The sequence below is a fragment of the Sus scrofa genome, chromosome 8 (genome assembly GCF_054392235.1).
Source record: "Sus scrofa isolate SSC_HxYL_T2T_F1_AM1 chromosome 8, Sscrofa_HxYL_maternal_Yorkshire_Landrace_v2.0, whole genome shotgun sequence".
In the NCBI taxonomy this organism is placed as follows: Eukaryota; Metazoa; Chordata; class Mammalia; order Artiodactyla; family Suidae; genus Sus; species Sus scrofa.
Genome location: NC_139390.1, coordinates 40,767,571 through 40,789,634, shown reverse-complemented (window position 1 = coordinate 40,789,634; position 22,064 = coordinate 40,767,571). Strand labels below are relative to the sequence as shown.

At 41.2% G+C, this 22,064-nt stretch overlaps 1 protein-coding gene across 2 annotated transcripts in view; it reads left to right on the top strand.

The window, feature by feature from the left end:
• Window positions 1–9,493: 9,493 nt before the first annotated feature.
• The window catches only part of CHIC2 (cysteine rich hydrophobic domain 2), a 55,682-nt gene continuing 43,111 nt past the window's right edge, over window positions 9,494–22,064 (top strand). For both annotated transcript variants that reach the window (XM_084972075.1, XM_003128983.5), the window contains exon 1: window positions 9,494–9,984. In XM_084972075.1, the coding sequence (XP_084828201.1) occupies window positions 9,866–9,984 (119 nt within the window). In that variant the 5' untranslated portion in view covers window positions 9,494–9,865. The remainder of the gene's footprint in view (window positions 9,985–22,064) is intronic.

Sequence of the window (22,064 nt, the reverse complement as noted above, 5' to 3'; positions counted from 1 at the left end):
TCACTCAGGATCTGGCATTGCCATGAGCTATGGTATAGATCATAGATGAGGCTCAGATCTGGTGTTGCTGTGGCTGTGGAGCAGGGCAGCAACTATAGCTCCGATTCAACCCCTAGCCTGGGAACATCCACATGCTCAGTATGCTACAGATAATTAATATAATTATTGAAAATGTTCACATAGAGAAGGAGGAAGCACATGATTTAGATTGGAGCATGACTTTGGTGGCCAGTGTAGACAAAATGCCTTCTGGGCTTCATTCTGGTTTTATGGGCCTGTGATTTTAGGGGTAGTCTCCAGACATTTGCGAATTTAACAGATGGCAGTGAGGGAAACACAGAAACAACTTTTTGTTGTATTTACAGCATTGGTTTAAATCAGATAAGCAACTGTAGATATTATTCTAGGGTAATCTAAGAGAATTCATATGGATTTTACAGATTTATTATAAAATATTTGGAGATAAACATTGAGTTAAATATGTACTTACAGTGTGAGATGATCAAAAGAGAAATGAAAACAATGTTTTCATATGTGTAGTCATTGTTTATTTTTTATTTTTATTTTTGTTTTTTTTGGTTTTTAGGGCTGCATCCGAGGCATATGGAGGTTCCCAGGCTAGGGGTTGAATCAGAGCTGCAGCTGCCGGCCTACACCACAGTCACAGCAACTTGGAATCCAAGCCGTGTCTGTGACCTACACCACTACTCATGGCAACACTGGATCCTTAACCCACTGAGCGAGGCCAGGGATAGAACCCAAATCCTCATGGATACTAGTCAGATGCATTTCCACTGAGCCACAACAGGAACTCCGGTTTAATATTTTTAAAGCACTATGTACTAGGCTCTGTTGTAGGTGTTGGGAAGATATAAGTAATCTGAATATATCTCTGTCGAGTGTTTAAGATTGCAGGGAGTTCCCTTTGTGGCTCAGTGGAAATGAAGGCGACTAGTATCCAAGAGGATTTGGTGTTGCCATGAGCTGTGGTGTAGGCTGGTAGATGTAGCTGCGATTCAACCCCTAGCCTGGGAACCTCCATATGCTGCAGGTGCAGCTCTAAAAAGAAAAAAAAAAAAAATATATATATATATATATATACACACACACACACATAATGTGTGTGTGTGTGTGTGTATTGCAGAGCATAGTGTAAGATTGTGGGGTGAGGAACCAATGTTTAGGCTCAAATCCTGGTTCTCCTATTTCCTAATTGTGTGACCTCGGGCCACATTACCGTATTTCCTTTTGCCTCCGTTTTCATGTGTGTAAAGTAGGCATGGAACCTCCCTATAGCATAGGGACGCTTGTGAGGCTGAATGGGTTAACATACGCAAAGTGCTCAGAACAGTGTCTGGAATATATTTCTTTGCTCAAATAAGAGTCTGCTCTCAGGAAGCTTGCAGTCTAGTTTAGATCGCCTTCTTTCCCTCATCCTCAGTCAGCACAGTTGTGAAGATGACTGTGGAAGCAGAAGACAATGACTGTTGCTCCTCAAAGGCCTTTCACATCCTTATACTGCACATGACCTTTCCTTAATCTTAGGGCACTGGAGCAGCAGTGCTATTTTTCATTAGTTATATTCTGAGCACCGCCATCTCGAACATTGGGACACATCCTGCCAATTTTATGTTAAAAAGGATTTTAAAAGTGATCAGTGTGGGTTGAGAGGATTCATTTCTTTTTTTGGCTTTTTTTTTTTTTTTTTTTTTTTAATTTGTAGGGCCATGCTGGTGGCATATAGAGGTTCCTAGGCTAGGGATTGAATTGGAGCTGTACCTGCTGGCCTCCACCACAGACACAGCAATGCCAGATCCGTGCCATATCTATGACCTACACCACGGCTCACAGCACATTGAGTGAGGCCAGGGATCGAATCTCCGTCCTCAGGGATACTTGTCAGATTCATTTCTGCTGAGCCACAACAGGAACTCCAAATTTCTTTTTTTGGAATTACACCTATGATTTTATTTATTTTCCCAGAAGGAAGAAAGAAACTCTCCTGATGCAATTTATTTATGTCTATGGCTGCACCTGTGGCACATGGAAATTCCCAGGCCAGGGATTGAATTTAGGGGCTGAATCAGAGCTGCAGCTGCAGGCCTACAGCACTGCCTCAGCAATGCCAGATCCAAGCTGAATCTGTGAGCTATGCCTCACCTTAATGGACTGATCAAAGCCAGGGATCGAACCCTTATCCTCACAGAGACTATGTTGGGTTCTTAGCAACTATGTGTCGCTGAGCCACAATAGGAACTCTCGTGATGTGATTTAAAATTCTTCCTCTCACCTGGGAAAATGGGACTCATGGCTGGCACCAAGTATTTCTGCTCCTAAGGCTATGTTCCCTAACACTGCAACTACCCTATCCACATCCATTAGGCTCAAGAATATACAAAATCATAGGTTATTATTGGTATTCCTGCCTCTATCACTCTAGACAGAGTAATATAAAGAGAAATAGTTAACATCTTCTGCATGATTACCAGATTCCAGGCACCGTATTCCAGATCCTGTTTCATTTGCCTTTTGTAGAAATTATGTGCTAGATATGATTCCTCCCTCAACTAATTTCTTAGGTTGGCCAACCCAATACTACAGGTTTGATGTAAATTGAGACAGGTCTTCAAGCAGGTGCAGGCCTGGGGCTTTGATTTTTCTGCAGAGACCATTGTTTTCCCAACCCTGAATTCTAGGGAAAAAATTTTCCACATTGCTTGCTTGGCCCATGGGCAGTTTTTCTGGTTTCTTTCTTGCAGCCCTTCCTGGTTGGATGCCACGGTCCTGCCTTGAACCTGCCCAGGGCCAAGGTTCCTTTCACAGCATGTTAAAACTCTTGCCTTTAGCTGCTGGGACCTACTTGTGGTCCAGTAACTCCCCCATCCCTTCCCCTCCCAGCCCTATGATGTCATCTAAGAGTCTATCCTTCAAGCTCTAAGCTTTATCTTTGCTTCTGGCACTAAAACATTTCTCCTTCTCTCTTCTGAATTCAGTATTTGCTGAATGACTAATTTTGAAAAGTTAGGCTTCATTTTTTCACAGCTGTTTTAGACTTTAAGGAAAAATTGAGAAGACAGTACAGAGAGTTCCCTATAATACTACATACATTTTTCTCTATTATTAATATCTGTTTGCTAAACTTAATGAACCAACATTGATGCTCTATTGTTAACTAAAGTCCAGAATTTATTCAGAGTTCCTTAGTTTCTACCTAATTTCCTTCTTCTCTTCCAGAATCCCATCCAGGATACACGTTGTCCTGCTTCCTTAGGCTCCTCTTGGCTGTGACAGTTTCTCATACTTGCCTTGTTTTTAATGACTTTGGCAGTCTTCGAGAGTACTGTTCAGGTCCTTTGTAGGATGTGTCACCATTAGAATTTGTCCAGTGTTTTTATCATGATTGGAAGGGGATTATGGGTTTGGGGGCAGAAGATTAGAAAGGTTAAGTGCCATTTTCATTATATCATAACTAAAGTACATACAATCAGGAATTCTCTTCGTGGCTCAGTGGTTAACAAATCTGACTAGGAACCATGAGGTTGTGGGTTCGATCCCTGGCCTTGCTCAGTGGGTTAAGGATCCGGCGTTACCGTGAACTGTGGTGTAGGTTGCAGACGCACCTCAGATCCCGTGTTGCTGTGGCTCTGGCATAGGCTGGCGGCTACAGCTCTGATTTGACCCCTAGCCTGGGAACCTCCGTGTGCCGCGGGAGCGGTCCAAGAAAATGGCAAAAAGACAAAAAAAAAAAAAGTACATGCAATCAACATGATTTATGGCTGTGGATGTTGACCTTGATTAGCTGGCTACAGCAGTGTTGGTCAGGTATCGCCACTGTAAAGTCAGTCTTCTCCCCTTTCTCTTGGAGGGAAGTCTATGTATAGTCCACCGTTAAGGAGGGGGGATAGTTATGCTCCCTTTCATTACTGATTTTAGTGGTTATATTTCATTAAGGGGTTCAGCGTGGCTCTGTCAAATTACTGGTTGTAGACATTGAGTCCTTCCCCAGGATTTGCTGTGCTTCTCAATGCAGCAGACACCCGTTCCTATCTTACATCATCTCCGCATCATCTCACCTAAACCTTCACTGCCTCCTTCTTTTATGTTTCCCCTCCTTTATTTATAACACCAGCTTCTCTCTGTTTGCCTCTCACCACTTTGGCTTCTCTCTCCATTTCCTTTGCCTGTCCTTCCTCCTCTCCCCATCTCTGCTCTCTGACATTCCTTCATCCTGCATGCTTTCATCGTCTCCTTCTCTCCCTGGCCACCTCATCTCTTGGCTTTTGAGCCATCTTGGTCTCTTCTACAACTACTTCTACCATCTAGGAACTGATGGATTCCAAGTGTATTTATTTCCTGCCAAGACTATTTTTTTTTTAATTTTTTTTTGGTCTTTTTGGCATTTCTTGGGCTGCTCCCGTGGCATATGGAGGTTCCCAGGCTAGGGGTCGAATCAGAGCTGTAGCCACCAGCCTATGCCAGAGCCACAGCAACGCAGGATCCGAGCCGTGTCTCCAACCTACACCACAGCTCATGGCAAAGCAGGATCATTAACCCACTGAGCAAGGACAGAGACCGAACCCGCAACCTCAGGGTTCCTAGTCGGATTCGTTAACCACTGCGCCACGACGGGAACTCCAAGACTTATTTTTTGAGCCTCTCCCCTGATTCAGTCTCTCTCTTTCTCCATCCTTGTCTTATCTATCTATTCACTCATCTACCTACATATCCATCCATCTGTCTATCTAATATCTCTGTGTATCTATCTATGTTCTCCTGGGCATCTCCATTGGGTATCTTACATTCCACCAACTAAATCCATTATCCTCTGCTACAAACCTGAGAGATTTTTATGTGTAGCTGAACTCAGGGGACTCAGGACAAAGTCATCAGGATATGGTCATGTTTGCTTCATCCCTTGGATCTTCTCTTCTCAGTGCTGGCATCATTCTTAGACTGTTTCTACCATTGTAAAAACATCATGGCTCCTAGCAGATTCGTAGAAAAAGAGATCCCCCTCTTCCCAATAGTTCTGTTAAAAGTCCTAGTATTGAGGAGTTCCCATTGTGGCTCAGCATGTTAAGAACTGGACTAGTATCCATGAGCATGCAGGTTTAATCCCCGGCCTCGCTCAGTGGGTAAAGGATCTGGCGTTGTCACAAGCTGTGGTGTAGGTCACAGATGCAGCTCACATCTGGTATTGCTGTGACTGTGGTGTCAGCCAGCAGCTGCAGCTCTGATTCAATCCCTAGCTTGGGAACTTCCATATGCCATGGGTATGGCCCTAAAAAAAAAAAAAAAAAAAAAAAAAAAAAAAGAAAAGTCCTGGTATTGAATGTCGTTGGTTCTGTATGAATCATGTATCCATTCAAACCAATCACTGTGCCCCAGGGTAATCTCATTCTCTCTGATTTGCCAACTTAGGTCATATGCTCACTCTTGGAACTGGGGATGTGATCAGCTTAACCCAATCACATTTCCTGAGAATAGGGGAGATATGGTTACCACAAATTGTCTGGGAAGGGGAGAAAGGTGCTGTTTTCAGAAGTGGGGGCTACATACTGGATAGGGTGGACTGTTGGTCTCCCGTTTGGGGATTTAAAAATGTACATCTGTATGTATGTCATGGCTTGCCTTCACATCTTCACTTTTAGGATGAATTTCTGGCTCTTTATCAAGGGCTTCAAGTTTCTATCAACCTCTCTGACCCTATTGCAGTTTGGCTCTGCCTTCCTTGCTGTGGTCCGATCACACTGGTTTTGTTTGTCACTGATTTGGGCCATGCTGTTTCCCGCTTCAAGTCTTTTTTTTTTTTTTTTTGGCTGTGCCCAAAGCATAGGGAAATTCCCAGCCTGGGGATCGAACCTGCGCCACAGCAGTAACCAGAGCCACAGCAGCGACTACTCCAGATCCTTAACAAGCTGAGCCACCAGGGAACACCTCAGTCTCAGAATCTTTAAATATTGCTATAGACTGAACGTTTGTGTTACTCCCAATTCCCTATATTGAAATCTTACCCCCCAATGTGATGGTATCATGAGGTGTGGATTTTGGTAGATGATTCAGTCATGAGGACAGATAAATGACAGGTAAATAAATTTTGGTCGTTTATAAGCTGCCTAGTCTATGGTATTCTGTTACAGCAGCCCAAACTAAGACAAACGTGCTATTTTCACTGCCTAGAACTTTCTCCTCTCCTACTGCCCCACCCTCATACTTTTGCTTAGCTCATCAACTTAAATGTTGCCTCCCCAGAGAAGAATTACTGATTTCACAGAGTGAGTTGGGATAACTCTCATGGTCCCCTGTACTTCTCCACAGGATTGATCAAAATTCTAATAGTTAATTATTTTTATAATTATAGGACCCTTCCCCCAGGGGGTTTATGCTTCATGAAGGCAGGGACTGCATTTCATTTACTATTGCTAACCCCTAAGTTCCTGATGCAGAGTATGGCACATGGGAGTAATTCAATGCATACTTGTTTAATGAGTGAATGAGCAAACAAATAAGGGTTTATATGCCATCTTAGTCAGCCTGGGAGGCCATAACAAACTACCATAGACTGAGTGGCTTAAACAATAGAAACTTGTTTCTTTCTTTCTTTTTTTTTTCTTGGGCCACTCCCGCGGCATATGGAGGTTCCCAGGCTAGAGCCACAGCAACGCCAGATCCAAGCCACATCTGTGACCCACACCACAGCTCACGGCAATACCAGATCCTTAACCCATTGAGGGAGGCCAGGGATGGAACCTGCGTCCTCATGGATACTAGTCAGATTCATTTCTGCCGTGCCACACGGGAACTCCTCTTGTCTCTTCTTATAAGGATACCAATCCTATCTTGAAGATCCCACCCTCATGACTTCATCTAAACCTAGTTACTTCCCAAAGGCTTTATCTTTAAATACCGTCGTATTGGGGGTTAGAGCTTCTACATACACATTTTGGGGACACAGTTCAGCCCATAGGGCATGCATCACCTTGTTTGACCCTTCATAACCCCATGACATAGATCCCCCTTCAGGATGAAGAGAAGGAAGCTTACAAAGTTGAATCTGCCCACGGCCACTCAGCTAGGTAATGCCAGAATTTGAAAGTTTTCAAATCTGGGAATGTTTGCCTTAACAGCAACTCCAGATTTGTTGCCTCCTGTGGTCCTTAAGACATTATGCTGTTTGGTTTTGTGCCACTGGGTATGAAGGTGAATGTGAAAGTGTGTAGAGCAGGAATGTGAAGGGGCCCTTAAATGGAAAGGAAGCCAGACTGCAGGGCACAGGAGAGCACCTGGGAGCTGAGCCAAAAGACCTGGATGGGATATTTGTGCCCAGGAAGAGACTGGGAAAGGCCTTTGATTGGAAGCTGGACCCTGGAGGGCTGGAGGTGGAGGTTGGCCCCAAAGTCATCAGGGGAATGTTCGACTCATCTTCCATCACCCTCTTGGCCTTGTTCCCAGGTCCTACACACATTTGCTGGCTCTGACAGCTTTTTCAGAACAGGAAAAAGAAGTGCAAAATAGGAAGGGCAAAAATAAGGTAGTCCCCACCTTACACCGAGGTAGTGGGAGTTACAAAGTTTTCTCTGTTGAATAGATCTGAGAACTTCTCTCCCACACGAAACCAAAGTTAAGGGTGAGGTTCTCACAGTCCTCAGAAGCTGCATGAACTCATGATGGTCTGGAAATAGCACCAGTCACAGTACATCTCAACTCAGATAACATTCATCAAGCTCCCTCTCTGAAGCAGGGTGTGTGGAAAGAGCTGGAGACTTAAAGTGACTTCCTCTGTTCTTGGGAAGTTGTCAGCTCTATGAAGATTTATGTGCTTTGGGGCCCCAGTCCCTCATCTTGGCCACTATTTCCACAAAAAGGTGAATTCTCAGTAAAAGCACACAGGGTGTGGGCCATGCCTGGAACATGCTCACCTTCACTCCCGTGGTTCCCTTTTCTCGTCCTCCCACTTGCAGCTGTTCCTTTGACTGAGTACAGCCACTTGGCCTCCTAGCTCCTGCCAAGAAGGAAATTCAGGCAGGAGCTTGGCCTATCCATGCCCTGAATTGAAACCCCTGAGTTTTTAAAAATTTATTTATTTTTATTTTTTGTCTTTTTTAGGGCCACACCCATGGCATATGGAGGTTCCCAGGCTAGGGGTCGAATCAGAACTCCAGCTGCCAGTCTATACCACAGCCACAGCAAGGGGGGATCCCAGATGCATCTGCAAACTACACGACAGCTTAAGGCAATGCCAGATCCTCAACCCGCTGAGCCAGGCCAGGGATTGAACCCGTGTCCTCATGGATAATAGTCAGGTTTGTTCAACCACTGAGCTAGGATGGGAACTCCTCCTTCCTCTTTTCTTGACTAACTGTGCTCATTTTCTTGAACCATTACCAGTAGGAGGTTTTTGTTGTTTCCCCCTGTCCTAATTGCCCCACTTTGTACTTTCTCAGCTACTGCAATCTGCAATGACCCATCTAAACTGGTGGGAAGTGAACACTACATTTGGTGAACATTATGGCCAGCACTGAGTCAGGTATGACCACCCTTACTAGCTCTCACAGTGTATGCTCCTTATCCTGAACGCTCTCAGGAGCCACTCCTGCCCCTGATCTATTTGTATGCCTGGGCGGCTTATTGATTATGAAGCCAAGTACCCAGCGTGACCCTTACTTAGGCCTTTGTTGGTGGCCTAGACCAATAAGCAGAATCCATTAAACTCTTCCTCTGCTTCCCTTTTTCCTTTCGTTTCCTGGGAGGAGCTTAAGGAAGGGAAAGGTAGGCCCTAAGGTCTTAGGGGATAAGAGGTTATGGTTGATGAAGAAGCTTGGGCAGGAAAATGCATCTTCTAATCCAGAATCCAGAGACATTATCAATTTTGTTTCATGGCATGACTTCGATGAGCTTTCTTGTAAGGAAAAACAAAACAAAACATTAGCATCACTGGCATCACATATTGGACAATTTTTAAGGTGGTGATGGGACAAGGTGTTTGAATTTGGACAGTTTTGAAAAATCTTGTATTATAGTGGACAAAAATATTTGCAGTCTGTGTGTTGGGTTCCTCAAATTGGAAAAGTAAAGACTCTGGTACTCATCACAGACTAAAAAATACTGACGAAAAGTGAGATTTGATTTTTAGATAAACTGGCAACCGCATGCACAATAAATTCTCTATTCCGGCCAGGGTTTTTATTCTTAGTTGTTCTGGTTAGAGAGTACTTTAGGGAACTAAGGGCCCCTCTGGACACTCAGCTCTCTTTCTGAGTCACGGTCAATGGCACCAGCCCTTAGGCACAGTCCTCTAGCCGGTCGGCGACCCCTCTTCTGGAGGGCGGGGCCGCGTCGGGGGGCGGGGGGAGCGCGAGCCCAAGACACCCTCGTTGGGTGGAAGTGGGGGAAGGCGACCTTTGGGAGCGCGCGAGGCCTCACGTGCGCGCTCCCGCGCCGCCTGCCTGCGCGCTCGCGCGCCCACGCGTCCGCCCGCCCGCCCGCACTCCCGGGAAGTCTCGCGATGTCGTAGCCGGGTGCTCCCGCTGCGGGTGGCTCTGGCTGTTGCTGTGGTTGCCTGAGTTGCTGCTGCGGCGGCGGCGGCGGCGGCGGCGGCGGCGGCGGCGGTACTGGTGGAGGTGTCGGCCCTTGGGCGGATGTTGACATTGTGTTGTTGTTGTTGCTGACGGTAATGGCGGCGGCGGCGGCGACGGCCGGGACCCCATCTCCTCTGTAGCCGAAGCCAAGACAATCCAGAGCGAACTCCGCGGCCTCGGAGCCCGCGGCAGCGACTCCGCTCAGCCTCGGCTGCCTCGCCAGCCCGTATCCCGGCCGCAGCCCCTGGAGTCAGGCCCCTTCGGGCGGGGGGCCGCGGAGGCTCAGGATGGCGGATTTCGACGAGATCTACGAGGAGGAAGAAGACGAGGAGCGGGCCCTGGAGGAGCAGCTGCTCAAGTACTCGCCGGACCCGGTGGTGGTCCGCGGCTCCGGTCACGTCACCGTGTAAGGCCCGGAGGAGGGCGAGGGCGAGGGCGGGAGGTGCAGGGCTGGGGCGGCCCCCGTGCTCCGTGGGGGCTCTTTCTCCCTGGGGTCTGTCTGGTGTCGGAGGCCTGCGGGAGGAGTAGGCGAGCAGGAAGTGAGAACTTGCTTTATTTTCATTTGTTGCGGTCTCCAGAGTGGAGCCAGACACTGCCCTGCCTCCCCCCGCTGCCTTCTTAGCAGGCCCTACGGGCCTGGGCGCTGTGTCGGATCCCAGGAGGGAAGGTTATTCCTTAGGGTCTGCCCTTCCGGCCACCCTTTCGGCCTCGGGGTGGAAATCCACGTATTTCTGAGGCGCCTCCCCCTTGTTTTCTCATCCTGTTACCCTGTGGCTCTCTGTCTCCTCGTCTGTGCGGTTGAGCATAGTGACATATGGCTCAGAGGCCGGATCTGGGCCAGGTGAGACCCGAGTGACAGTGTGGGTCATGAGTAGTTCGTTGTCCCTATGTTTGTATTTCACACACACCCACAGGTCTTCCCAGTCTCTTGCAGAGTCAGTTTCTGCGGATCGAATGCAAGTTCCTGTAATTGTATATGATAAAAAAATGTATAGATGAGCATATATTTTTAAGATGCAGAATGATTAGGTTTACAGATAATTTTTTAAAAAACTACGTGATGGGCACACAATGCCCAGTGAGGGTTTCTGTTATCTAAGTCCTTCTTTTGGGCAAGAGCTCCTGGGTGGCTTCTTCTTTTGATAAGGGTTCCCGTAAAGTCCCATTGGCAACCTATAAAAGGCTGATATTGTTCAAACAATAAGGAAGGAGAGCTTTCTGAAAGGTCATGACTAATAAAGGAATGTGAAGACTTGAACCAAATAATGAGCTGTCCGGAAGCAGGAAGTTTTGTAATGTTTCTCTGAGAAGTCCAGAGTTTTGTACAACTTGAAGTATTTATACTTTTTCATTTTAGGTCTCTTGTTCAAATCCTAGATCAAACTTCACACTTGTCAGATATCTCCACACTCCACCTTTTTAGTAAAACTAAAGGGCCAGCACGTCTAAGACTGCCTGGAACACTTTTCATTATATTTTTGGTTTAGGGTGAGTGGGGTGTGCAGTGAATAACTTTTGGTGAAACAGTAAGACTTCTCATTGAAGACTGTCAGCAAAATCCTGGCATTTCTCAATACATGATGTGACCAACCATGCTGTTGTTTGGGTGTGCTTATGTAATGCTTTGATTTCTTTAGCACCTGTTAGTTTATATTCAGATGACTTAACAGGGTAAAAACACTGCACAATCACTGTCACAGAGCCATGAAAGGACAATGGAATTTATGGCCACAATAACTGTTACTTAGTTTTTTAACTGTCATCAGCAGCCACATTAAGAAATAGAACCACATATTTGGATATTAAATCTTTCTTTAACAGATATCATAGCCCACCATTTAATTTTTATTTTTTTAGGACCTTTTTACATTGTTTTAAACCTAAGGAGTTGTAGGGGTGCTTAAAGAAGGGCTTTTCAAATTTTATCATATGTGCCCACTCCTCCTCTTACATTCCTCATGTCAAAGAAGAACCAGAAAAATTTTATTTAAAAAGGTGCAGCTATAGATATAATGTTTCCGCTGTTGAAGGAAAAAAGCTAAGTACTTGTTGGGCATAATGGAAAATATAATAGGTGAGGTGCTCAGAACCAATGGATGATTTGATTTTGGTTGGCTGCTGAGAGGGGTTAACAGAGTGGGAGAGAATAATAACCACTAATTAAGTGGTTTTCAATCTCATTTGTCCATTAGAATCACCTGGGGAGATTTAAACACACACCCTTCCTTTGCCACGGGTCAGGCTGCTTGAAAGCCAAGTATCTGAGCGAAAGTTCCAGGCTTGGTTCGTTTTTTTAAAAAGTTCCACAGGTGATTCAAATATGTATCCAGGATTGAAACCCACTATTCCAGAGCATAAGAGGAACTATATGCCAACGCTGAACGGTATGCCTTTCTACGTGGGGACTTAATGTTTCTATGAGCTCCCTCCTCAACTTCTCTTTCTTTCCTGTTACCTTGGCGCTAGGCTCTGGGTTCAAGATGGACCCTTTGCCACTTCTTGGGTAAATTATCTACGCCTCTTCATTTAAGATGGGGATAGTTACAGTTTCTAGCTTTTAAGATTATTAAGGATTGATGTTCCCTGGTGGCCTGGCGTTTAAGGGTTTGGTGTTGTCATTGCTGTGGCTTGGGTTCAATCTGTGAGTCCAGGAGCTTCCATATGCCTCGGGTGTGGCAAAAAAAAAAAAAAAAAAAAAAGAAAAGAAAAAAGATTATTGAGGGTTAAGTGAGATAATACATGCAAAAAATTCATCACATTGTACGGTACTTTGTGCAATAAATATTAGCCGTTATTGACTACTGTCTACACAGCGTGTTCCACTTTGAGAAACTTAGGTGTAAAGCACAGTACTGAGAAATCTGAACTGCCATTTTCAAACCTAATAGTGATTCACCTTAGTCTTATCTTTCCATTTCTAGATGATTTGTATGAAGCTAAATTATTGTGTGAAGTCTTTGGATGAGAATTACTATGATTCTTTTGAAAACCTAAGCCTGTTTTGTGGTGACATAGATAAGTATAGTAATAGTAATACAAAACTCCTTTTTACGTGATTCTGTCATGTATAATTCACAGGCATACCGAGGTGCTTGGAGCCCAGTTAACACCTGTAAAGGATTTTGAAATTGGTGCTTTTGGGTTGCTATGACTGTTGAGCATGTTCAATTTTTTTTTTTTTTTTTTTTTAGGTATAAATGGGAAGACCTATTAAAACAGTTATAAAAAGACTGGTTAAGTTTATCATTGCCTCTGCCCTACCTTCTCCCTCTTTTTTAAAACTAAAGAGCTGTTCAGAGTAGTTTTCCCTTGCTAATTTAAAAATAAATTATAAAGTATAGAATCATCTATAATCCAGATAAATCTGAAAAGATATAGATCCATCCATATGTGTTTTTCATAGATTTCACTTTTGAGTAGATCTTCATAGTTGAATATTTCCACTCTTCCCCCCCCACTTTAATATATCATAGTATTACTCTTATTTTAAAAGTCACTATATTCTCACATGACATAATTTGGCATATCATTATAGTGATATAAGGAAGTAAGTTATCTCCCATTTTCAATTACGCAGTCAGGTCTTGGTTAGTTTTGGGGCCTACCCAGACTTTTGGGACATGAGGATTTAAAATGTGTAATTTGCCTAAGTGAAGTCTGCTTTAATGTGGTTTTAATAAAATATTTTCATATCGACCCCAAATCACACTTAAACTTTGTCCTTACATTAAGATCAGTATTCTTTCTTGATATTCTTCTAGATGAGTATAATTCCTTCAGTGTTAGAGTGGCCTGTAGCAATATGGATCAAGATTGTAGCTCCAACGGAGAAATCTTGTGCAGAAGCGTATTTTGAGGAAGAATGGTATTTGAAGGGAGAGAGGGAAATGATAAATCTCTGTTACTGCATAATATTTATGTACATGTAAGTTAAAGGGCTTGAGATCGTAGTTCAATTAAAAGCAGATTTCCTGGGAGTTTCTTGGTGGCTCAGTGGGTTAAGGATCTGGCATTGTCACTGCTGTGGCTGTGGTTACTGCTCAGGTACAGGTTTGATCCCTGGCCTGGGAACTCCCATATGCCACGAGTAGCTTAAAAAAAAAAAAAAAAAAGATTGCCTTTGTGCGTGGCAGGGGGAGGAGGGATTGTGCTTAACATGAAGATGAGGGAAAAAGTGATTAACATATTAGGGGGTATTGGCAAAATTGGTCAATATGTTAAAATTATGGCATTCTTTGCCCCTTAAAATAAATTTGTGTAAAATATAGAGAACATTTGTTGAAGACTGATTTTCCACAATGATTATAGTGATACGTTAATCTAAAAATTAGAATTTAAAACTCCTTTTAGGTCATTATTTCCTAGTTAATCTTTCATTATAACTGACATTATTTGCTCCCATCTTATTTCATGCCCTCCTATATCAGAAGCAAACTTGGAGTTTTCCTAGGGCACTGGAATCTTTGACTTCTAACATAAGCCAACTTATTTTACTGAAGTTTATTTCTAATATATTCTCTTCACTAAATTACTGTGTCTTCAGGTACTTTCTTCTGAGATATAATCTTCCTACCATCTCCACAAATAATTCCTCATCTTTTACCAGTTTTTATCAATGGCTGTGGGAGATTACTCTTTTTGTTTGTCTTCATCGCAAGTATGCATTGGAAAATGGAAAGATTTGGAAATGTGACTTGAAGAAATATGGAAACGCTTTGGGATACAATAGGAACTCTGCGTAGGAGACATCACAAGAACTCTTTAGTATCTATTGACCTTTCAAATGGAGGAGTTGAAAAGAACTGTCTATCTTAAATGGTATTAATATTTCAAGATTGCTGCTAGATGCTGTGGTTAGCAACAAGAGACCTGAACATGATTTGCCCAAATAACAAAATCACTTTAATTAAAACATTTTTTTAACTTTGTTAAGTCCCATCTCCTTTCCTCTACCCAGAAAAATTATTTCATTTTTAAAGATTAAGTTTTTTGTTTGAAATTTTTGAAGACTTTTTTGATATTTCTCCACAAAGCTGTATATAATTCTTTGATGCCAGGAGTTAGGCTTAGTGGTCTTTATTTCTCCACTACTTAATATAGCATCTGGAATATTATTGGTCCGGAAATGTTCTCTAAATAAGTGAGGTAATTGCATATATCTTTGGATCTTGTCAGATTTATCAAAGGAATAACTGTTTTCTTCCGTTTCTGTATCTCCTAATTAAGGCAAACAATATTTTACAAAAAATGATAAATGGCCTTTTTTTTAAAAAAATAAAATTTGGTGATTTTGAGGAAATTGTTAAGTTAAAGTAGATATTTTTTCCCAGTGATTTTTCTTACTCTATAATTTGAAAGAAAAATTAGTTTGATTTAAAACATAGCATTGGACATATCTTTGATAACATGAGGAGAAGATGCTAACCATTTTAACTGGACCGACTGCTAAAACTTCTCAATGGGTAAACTTTCTTGAAGAAATGAGAAATATGGTAGGAAACTGAAGTTTCAAAATTTTTACTGGAGTTCCTGTCGTGGCTCAGTGGTTAACGAATCCGACTAGGAACCATGAGGTTGCGGGTTCAATCCCTGGCCTTGCTCAGTGGGTTAAGTATCCGATGTTGCCATGAGCTGTGGTGTAGGTCGCAGACATGGCTCGGATCTGGTGTTGTTGTGGCTGTGGCCTAGGCCGGTGGCTACAGCTTCGGTTAGACTCCTAGCCTGGGAACCTCCATATGCCACAGGAGCGGCCCTAGAAAAGGCAAAAAGACAAAAAAAAAAAAAAAAAAAAAAAAATTAATTAAAAAAACAAAACAAAACACAAAATTTTTACTGTATTTGAATTTGATATTTATGTAATGTTCCAGTCCAGACAGTTTAATGTGGGATTTCTGCCTGCCCACATAACGTGAAATTAAGTAGTACTTTGTGACTTGCTAAGTGGAATATAGAAACTAAATGGTAGATAATTAAATTTACTATGATTATTCTAAATAACATTAAATAATAATACTACTCCAAAGAATATTTTTGAGAGCTGCTCTTGAATTCCAGCTTGAGTTTATATCCTAACAGGTTAAACACCCAGGTTTTTAGACCAACTGTATGCTTGGAAGGGAATCTTTTAAGTCTCTAGTATCCATGTCTGGCTTAGCTTTCTAATCGACTCTAAAGCTTAAGATTTCATTCTCAATAAAATTAAGCTTTAAAATATAACATGTAACAACAGATGCTGTAAGGTGTCCTAACTCTAGTTTCTTCTGTGTAAGATTTGTTGGTTACTTTTTATAATTTGTTTCAGAGTGCATTTATAAAATCAGATCTTGTATCAGTGTTCCATGTTCATGCAGTCTGCTTAATCCAATTCAGTATTTCTTAAACTTACCTGATTGACATAAACCACAAAGAGCATTTAAAAAAAATATATGCATTTCAGGTTCTCAGCCAAGACATCCCCAAGAGTCTAGGAATTTTTATTTTTTATAAGAGTTTAGGTAATTCATATGTGAGACACATTTGCCAAGCAGTGGGTGGTACTATGGAAAGAGTGTGGTCTTTGATGTCAAGCAGATTGATTTCAGTTCTCAGGAACTTCCTGACTGTAACCATTAACCTTCCTGAACTATAGTTTTCTCATCTACCTCAGAGATTATGGGTGAGAGGCAGAAATAATTTATCTCATGACCTGGACCCATAGTAGGCATTCAGCAAATTATTGCCACATATTTTGATATTTATCCTTTCATGCATATTTTTTGGTTAATCCTTATTACTCTTTTCTTGGAAATCAGTCTAAAGGGTGATATATGCTTTCCTGCTTTAAAACAAGATTCTGAGCATAAATCAGAATTATCTGATTGAGTAGAGGAAACATTTAATCAAAAGAAGATATTATCAGATTGATACACAGTGATGAAGGCTCTGGAAGTATTTTGGGGTTTGAGGATCTTCTCTGGATGATACTTTCTTGTCAGTTTCACGTGTAGGGGGGCTTTTGCTTTCCTTTACCTTTCTTTCTTTCTAATTAATCAGCTGTAGATTGGGAATAGACAACCAACCTTATTAGAACTTTGTATAAAGTAAGAGAAGCTTGTTCTGGGGGGCTGGATTTAGATGCTTGAATTATAGTACTTTGGTTTTAAGATACTTATTTCCTCAAAGTATTTTTGATTACTCCTTCATTATCAACTGTTTTATTGAGGTTTCCTGATAAATCACTTAGGAAGTATGAATTTTTTTGGGAGGGGGTGGTGCATGCCTGAGGCATGTGGAAGTTCCTGGGCCCGGGATCAAGCCCACACCACAGCAGCGCCCCAAGCCTCTGCAGTGACAGTGCTGGATGCTTAACCTGCTGTGCCACGAGGGGACTCCAAAAATTTATTAAATTTTATGCTGAGTATTATGTGAGGCTCTTGAGTGTATAGTTATGAGTGAAACATGCATAGTTCCTCTGCTCCCTTGGAGCTTACAGCTAATAGACAAATTACATCAGAAAATTGCTGGGAAGGAGACAGTTTCAGAAAGTAATGTGATCAGGGAGAACTTCTTTCTGAGAAGGTAACAGTTAGGAAGGATGAAAGAGTCCTATGAGGAGCTCTGGCAGCTCTGGAGAAGAGCAAAATAAGTTTGGCTTGCCTGAGAAACTGAAAGGATACTACCGCTGTATTGTGGCTAGAATGCTGTAAAAAAAGGAGATAGTGCCTTGAAATGGGGTTGGTAAGCTCAGAGGAGCCAGCCAGGACTGGAGGGGGATTAGAATGAAACTGGGAAAAGTAGTTAGGAGCTATTGGAACAGTATAGTGAGATGATAGTGGCTGGGTCCTGGGTGATGGATTTCAGATAAAGGAGGTATTGCAGTTCTGGTTGTACGCCATCAAATTTATCAGACTTTCCTGTGAGGTATGGTGAAACACTGCATTGGCCTCTTTTGCCATCTCACTCCCCACTTGTGGTATCTTTTGTTTTGCTTTGTTTTTGGTTTTTGTTTTAGCTTTGTGGAGGGTGAGGTCAAAGAACTGTGGCGCTGCCCTTACTGTTGGCTGGAGACTGTCTTGATGACATACCTGCATTTCCTGTTCTGTTGCCACAGGGCAACTAGAATGCCAGGAGAACTGCATGTGCCGGAAGTGGGGAGGGGCTTTCCCACAAGATCATGGATTTTAGAGTGAGGGAAGACCTTTGTACCTTTCAGCCACAGCATGTGTGAAGTTTGACAGTGGTCTGTGTTCATTAGATTTGAGGAAACGACTGTGCTTTTTACCTTTTTATACTTTAAACTGTGTAAAAGGGCTGAAATTTTCTCAAAAAATCTGGAAAAACGACTTTCTTCTTCTTAAGCTCTTTTCCATCCTACATATAGTAAATGAAGTTTACCTAGGGTAGAGTTGGTTGGACTTTGGGTTAACTTGTCTTTGTCTTTGTTTTTGTTTTTGATTTATAAGTGAATGTGGGGAGTTCCCTCGTGGCTCAGTGGGTTAAGGATCTGGCATTTTTATAGCTCTGGCCCAAGTTTGACCCTGGCCCAGGAACTTCAGCATGCTGTGGATGTGACCAAGAAAAGGGGAAGTGAATGTATATGTATTTCTATTTGTCTGCCTATCTGTATGCTTCCCATGAGAGCACCTTATTTTATTCTCTTTGGTCTTGCATTGTAATTACAATGAAATGCTTGATTAGTCCAGTGAAGGAGCTCCTATGTATCTGGCTTTCTTTCTCTGCCTTTTCTAAACTATTCAATGATAAAAGTTTCTTGAAATTGATATTTTGGTGATCTATACTATTAACCAATTCATCCATATATTATTTCTTTCTTTTGATGGGGAATGGACAAAGGAAAAAAAAATTAGCTTTATTGCTTTGCCAGGCAAAGGAGGCTACAGCAGGCTAATGCCCTAAAGACTGTGCCCTCCTATATATTGTTTCTTAAATAAACCTAATTTATCTTCATTGTGCCGCTCATAATATTTATATAAGTATGAAAAGTGTTCTAGGATATGTATAAATTAGTGACATAAAATCTTTTTTCCTTAGTCTGGTACAGATAATTTAAAGTGGTTGAGTTGGATTAGTTGAATCCCTGTATCATTAGAAGTTAATACCATGATGTTTAATCTGTATACATTTATATAACTTTCACTGCTTAAAACCATATTTAATTATCTGTTAATATTTCAAAATTTACTAGTATTTGAAAATTAGTAAATTCGAATGTCAGAATATTATAGAACTATGTATAATGGTGAGGTTTTTGATAAATATAGTTAATGACTTAAGTTTTTGATAATCCTAGTTTATGAATGAGATTTAACTCACACAGTTAAAATTTTTAGAATTGTGTTAGGAGACTCTATGTCTCCAGCTCCAGGGGTTCTTGAAATTGATATTTTGGTAATCTGTGCTATAAACATAGTTCATTTGCAGTTCTATCCTTTCATGAGCCACGTTGATATTCAGATGTATATTAAGGCAGCCAGATGAATTTAAAGTGTGATTTTTTTTTTTTAAGCATTAATTTCTTCTATGGTTATAACTTCATCTCAAAATAGCTAAAAAGCTGATTCCATTAAAAGGTCAGAGTTAAACATCAGGAAATAAGTGGTGTCTTCACTTGCCATCTGCATAACCCATGTGTTTAGATTAAATCTGAAAATTCTAATTCTTATGTCCATATACGTTGTCATTACCTATAGAACGATAAAATTCTCTGAGTCTAAAATATCCAAAACTGAATTTATAATTTTTCCTCCAAATCAGCTTCAATTGCAGCCTTCCCATTTTCGGTTGATGGTAGATCTGGCATCCTGTTTGCTTAGACTAAAAAATCTTTGACACATCCTCGATGTCCCTTTTTCTCTTTCACTGTATCAGATCTGTCAAGAAATTACTCTGTTGGCTTTCATCAAAATATATTCAAAATCTGGCCACTTTTTACCATCTGTAATGCTGGGTGAGTTATTGTTTCTCTTGTGCCTTGTACTTGATACGTTTCTTCTCCCTGCTCCCACCTTTGTCTCTCAATCTTAACAGTCTTTTTGGTACATCTGCCACAGTGAATCTTTTAAAAGGTAAGTCAGATCATGTCTCTTTTCTGTATCAAGACTGCCCAAGGTCCCCATCTTCATAGTTAAAGTTCCTTTGGATGGCCTACAAGACCTCATTGTTATTTCTCTGACTTCTTTTCTACCATTCTTTCACTTGTTTACCCCAGTCTGCAAGCATCCTTTCCATTCCCTGAATTATTCAAGATACATTCCTGGCTTAGGACTTTGCACTGGTTGGTCCCGCTTTCTGAAATAGTCCCCCCAGATATCCAAATGGTTAGCTAGCTCCTTCACCTTCTTCAAATCTTTTCATACTTAATGAGTCCTTCTCTTCTTTGTACTTGAAATTAAAACTCATCTACTTCCTCATACTCAGTGCTATCTTTTTCTTTTTTTCATAGTGCTTCCTCTGTCAGAATGTGAGATGAGCCAGACTTGACAAAGAGTACAAACTTTAGACAACCTTCTCTTGCAAGGAGAAAAACTCCCAAAACTTTTTTGGCAAGAATAAAGTTTTATCCTACTGCATAGCACAGGGAACCATTTCGAACTCTAGTTATAGAACATGGTGGAAGATAATATGAGAAAAAGAATGTGTATATAATGTATGACTGGGTCAGTTTGCTGTGCATAGGAATTGACACAACATTGTAAATCAACTATAATAAAAAATTTAAAAAAAGAATAGGAGTTCCCATCGTGGCGCAGTGGTTAACGAATCCGACTAGGAACCATGAGGTTGCAGGTTCAATCCCTGCCCTTGCTCAGTGGGTTAACGATCCGGTGTTGCCGTGAGCTGTGGTGTAGGTTGCAGATGCGGCTTGGATCCTGTGCTGCTGTGGCTGTGGCTGTGGCCGGCAGCTACAGCTCCGATTCGACCCCTAGCCTAGGAACCTCCATATGCCATGGGAGTGGCCCAAGAAATGGCAAAATAAATAAATAAATAAATAAATAAATAAATAAGAATAAAATTTTAAAACTTTCTTGCTGTTCTATAGCAGCTGACCCATGAATAAAAGGTGAACCCAGAAAAGCTTGCTACTTTTTTTTCTTAAAGTTTGGTAATGCATTTGACCTTTGAACCATAAATGACCCTGAGAAGCAGGTTGTTTTACCTGAGGTAAATAAAACCAGAAAGTGGGTTTAGTTAGATAATATACCTAGTTGATATCTGAACCAGGATTAGAATTCAGGCATTGTGTCTCAACATCCTGTTGTTCTTTTGACTTCACCACAATAACTTCTAGGTGCTTTTCAACCTTTGTCTCACCTGTCTAGATTCCTAGCCTCATGCTTGTCTGTATTAGCTATGACTGTTTAATTTTGCTTGGCTTTCCTGAACCCAGCATCTCTATGTGTACCCTGTTTCCTCCATATTACCCCCGACCTTGAAGAGGTTGGCATAAAGTTTGAATATCTTTGACAGTTAACATTAACCAGTTTTATCATTAGCTGTTCTATTGGCTAAGCTGCTTGAGGATATTTGTGGAGTCATTGAGATTTAGACATTATTTAATTTATAGTTATCTATAGGGGTATTAAATGATGATATTGCCCACTTTATTAGAAGGGTGATAACGCAATATAAACATAGCATACCTTTACATTGTCTTATAATAATAAAAGCAGTTAAACATACACAGTTGAATATACAGGGTTTATGCTATGTACTCTTGGTGCTTTATGTATATGAACTCATTTAATGAGTTAGGGGTTGTTTTTATCCTTGACCTGTAAATAGAGAAACTGATGGCTCAGAAAAGGTAACTAATTTGCTCAGAGTAACACATCTAGAAAATGGCAGTGTCAAGATTTTAGTATAGGCAGTCTGGCTTCAGAATCTTGTTTGTTTAATTGTTCTTATTTTATAGAACCAAAGCAGCAAATTTAAGTGTTCTATATATTATTCATCATCAGAAACATTGGTAACAAAATCCTGTATATTTTGGGATTTTAGATAGAAATGTGAAAAACTCAAAACTAGATTTTTTTTTTCTTAGATCCATATGAGAATGTTAACATTTGTTATGTATTAGTTTTAATTTTATAATTTCTCTTTGATGGAAAAAAATTTTTCCCTCCAATTCGCAAATATTTTCTCAATTTAAAGTTTCTAGTTCAAGAAGATAAACATTTTCTATGCTTACAGAAAAAGTTATTAGAGGCATTGTCCTGTAGTAGAAATTGCCTCAGGTGTGGGTTCAGGAGAATAAGGATAATAGCCTAGATCCTGCATATTAATTAGCCATGAGACCCAAGCTACTTGCCTTTTATGCATCAATTTCTTCTCTGTAAGAATAAATATTTGGATTAAATGATGGTTGTGGTTCTTTCTAGCCCTGAGATTCTGTTGTTATGGAATGAGGAATTATTTTTTTCTATTTAATTTTAAAATTCTTTACAGTATACTTAATATTAAACATACTTTTAAAATCCTTAAACTCTA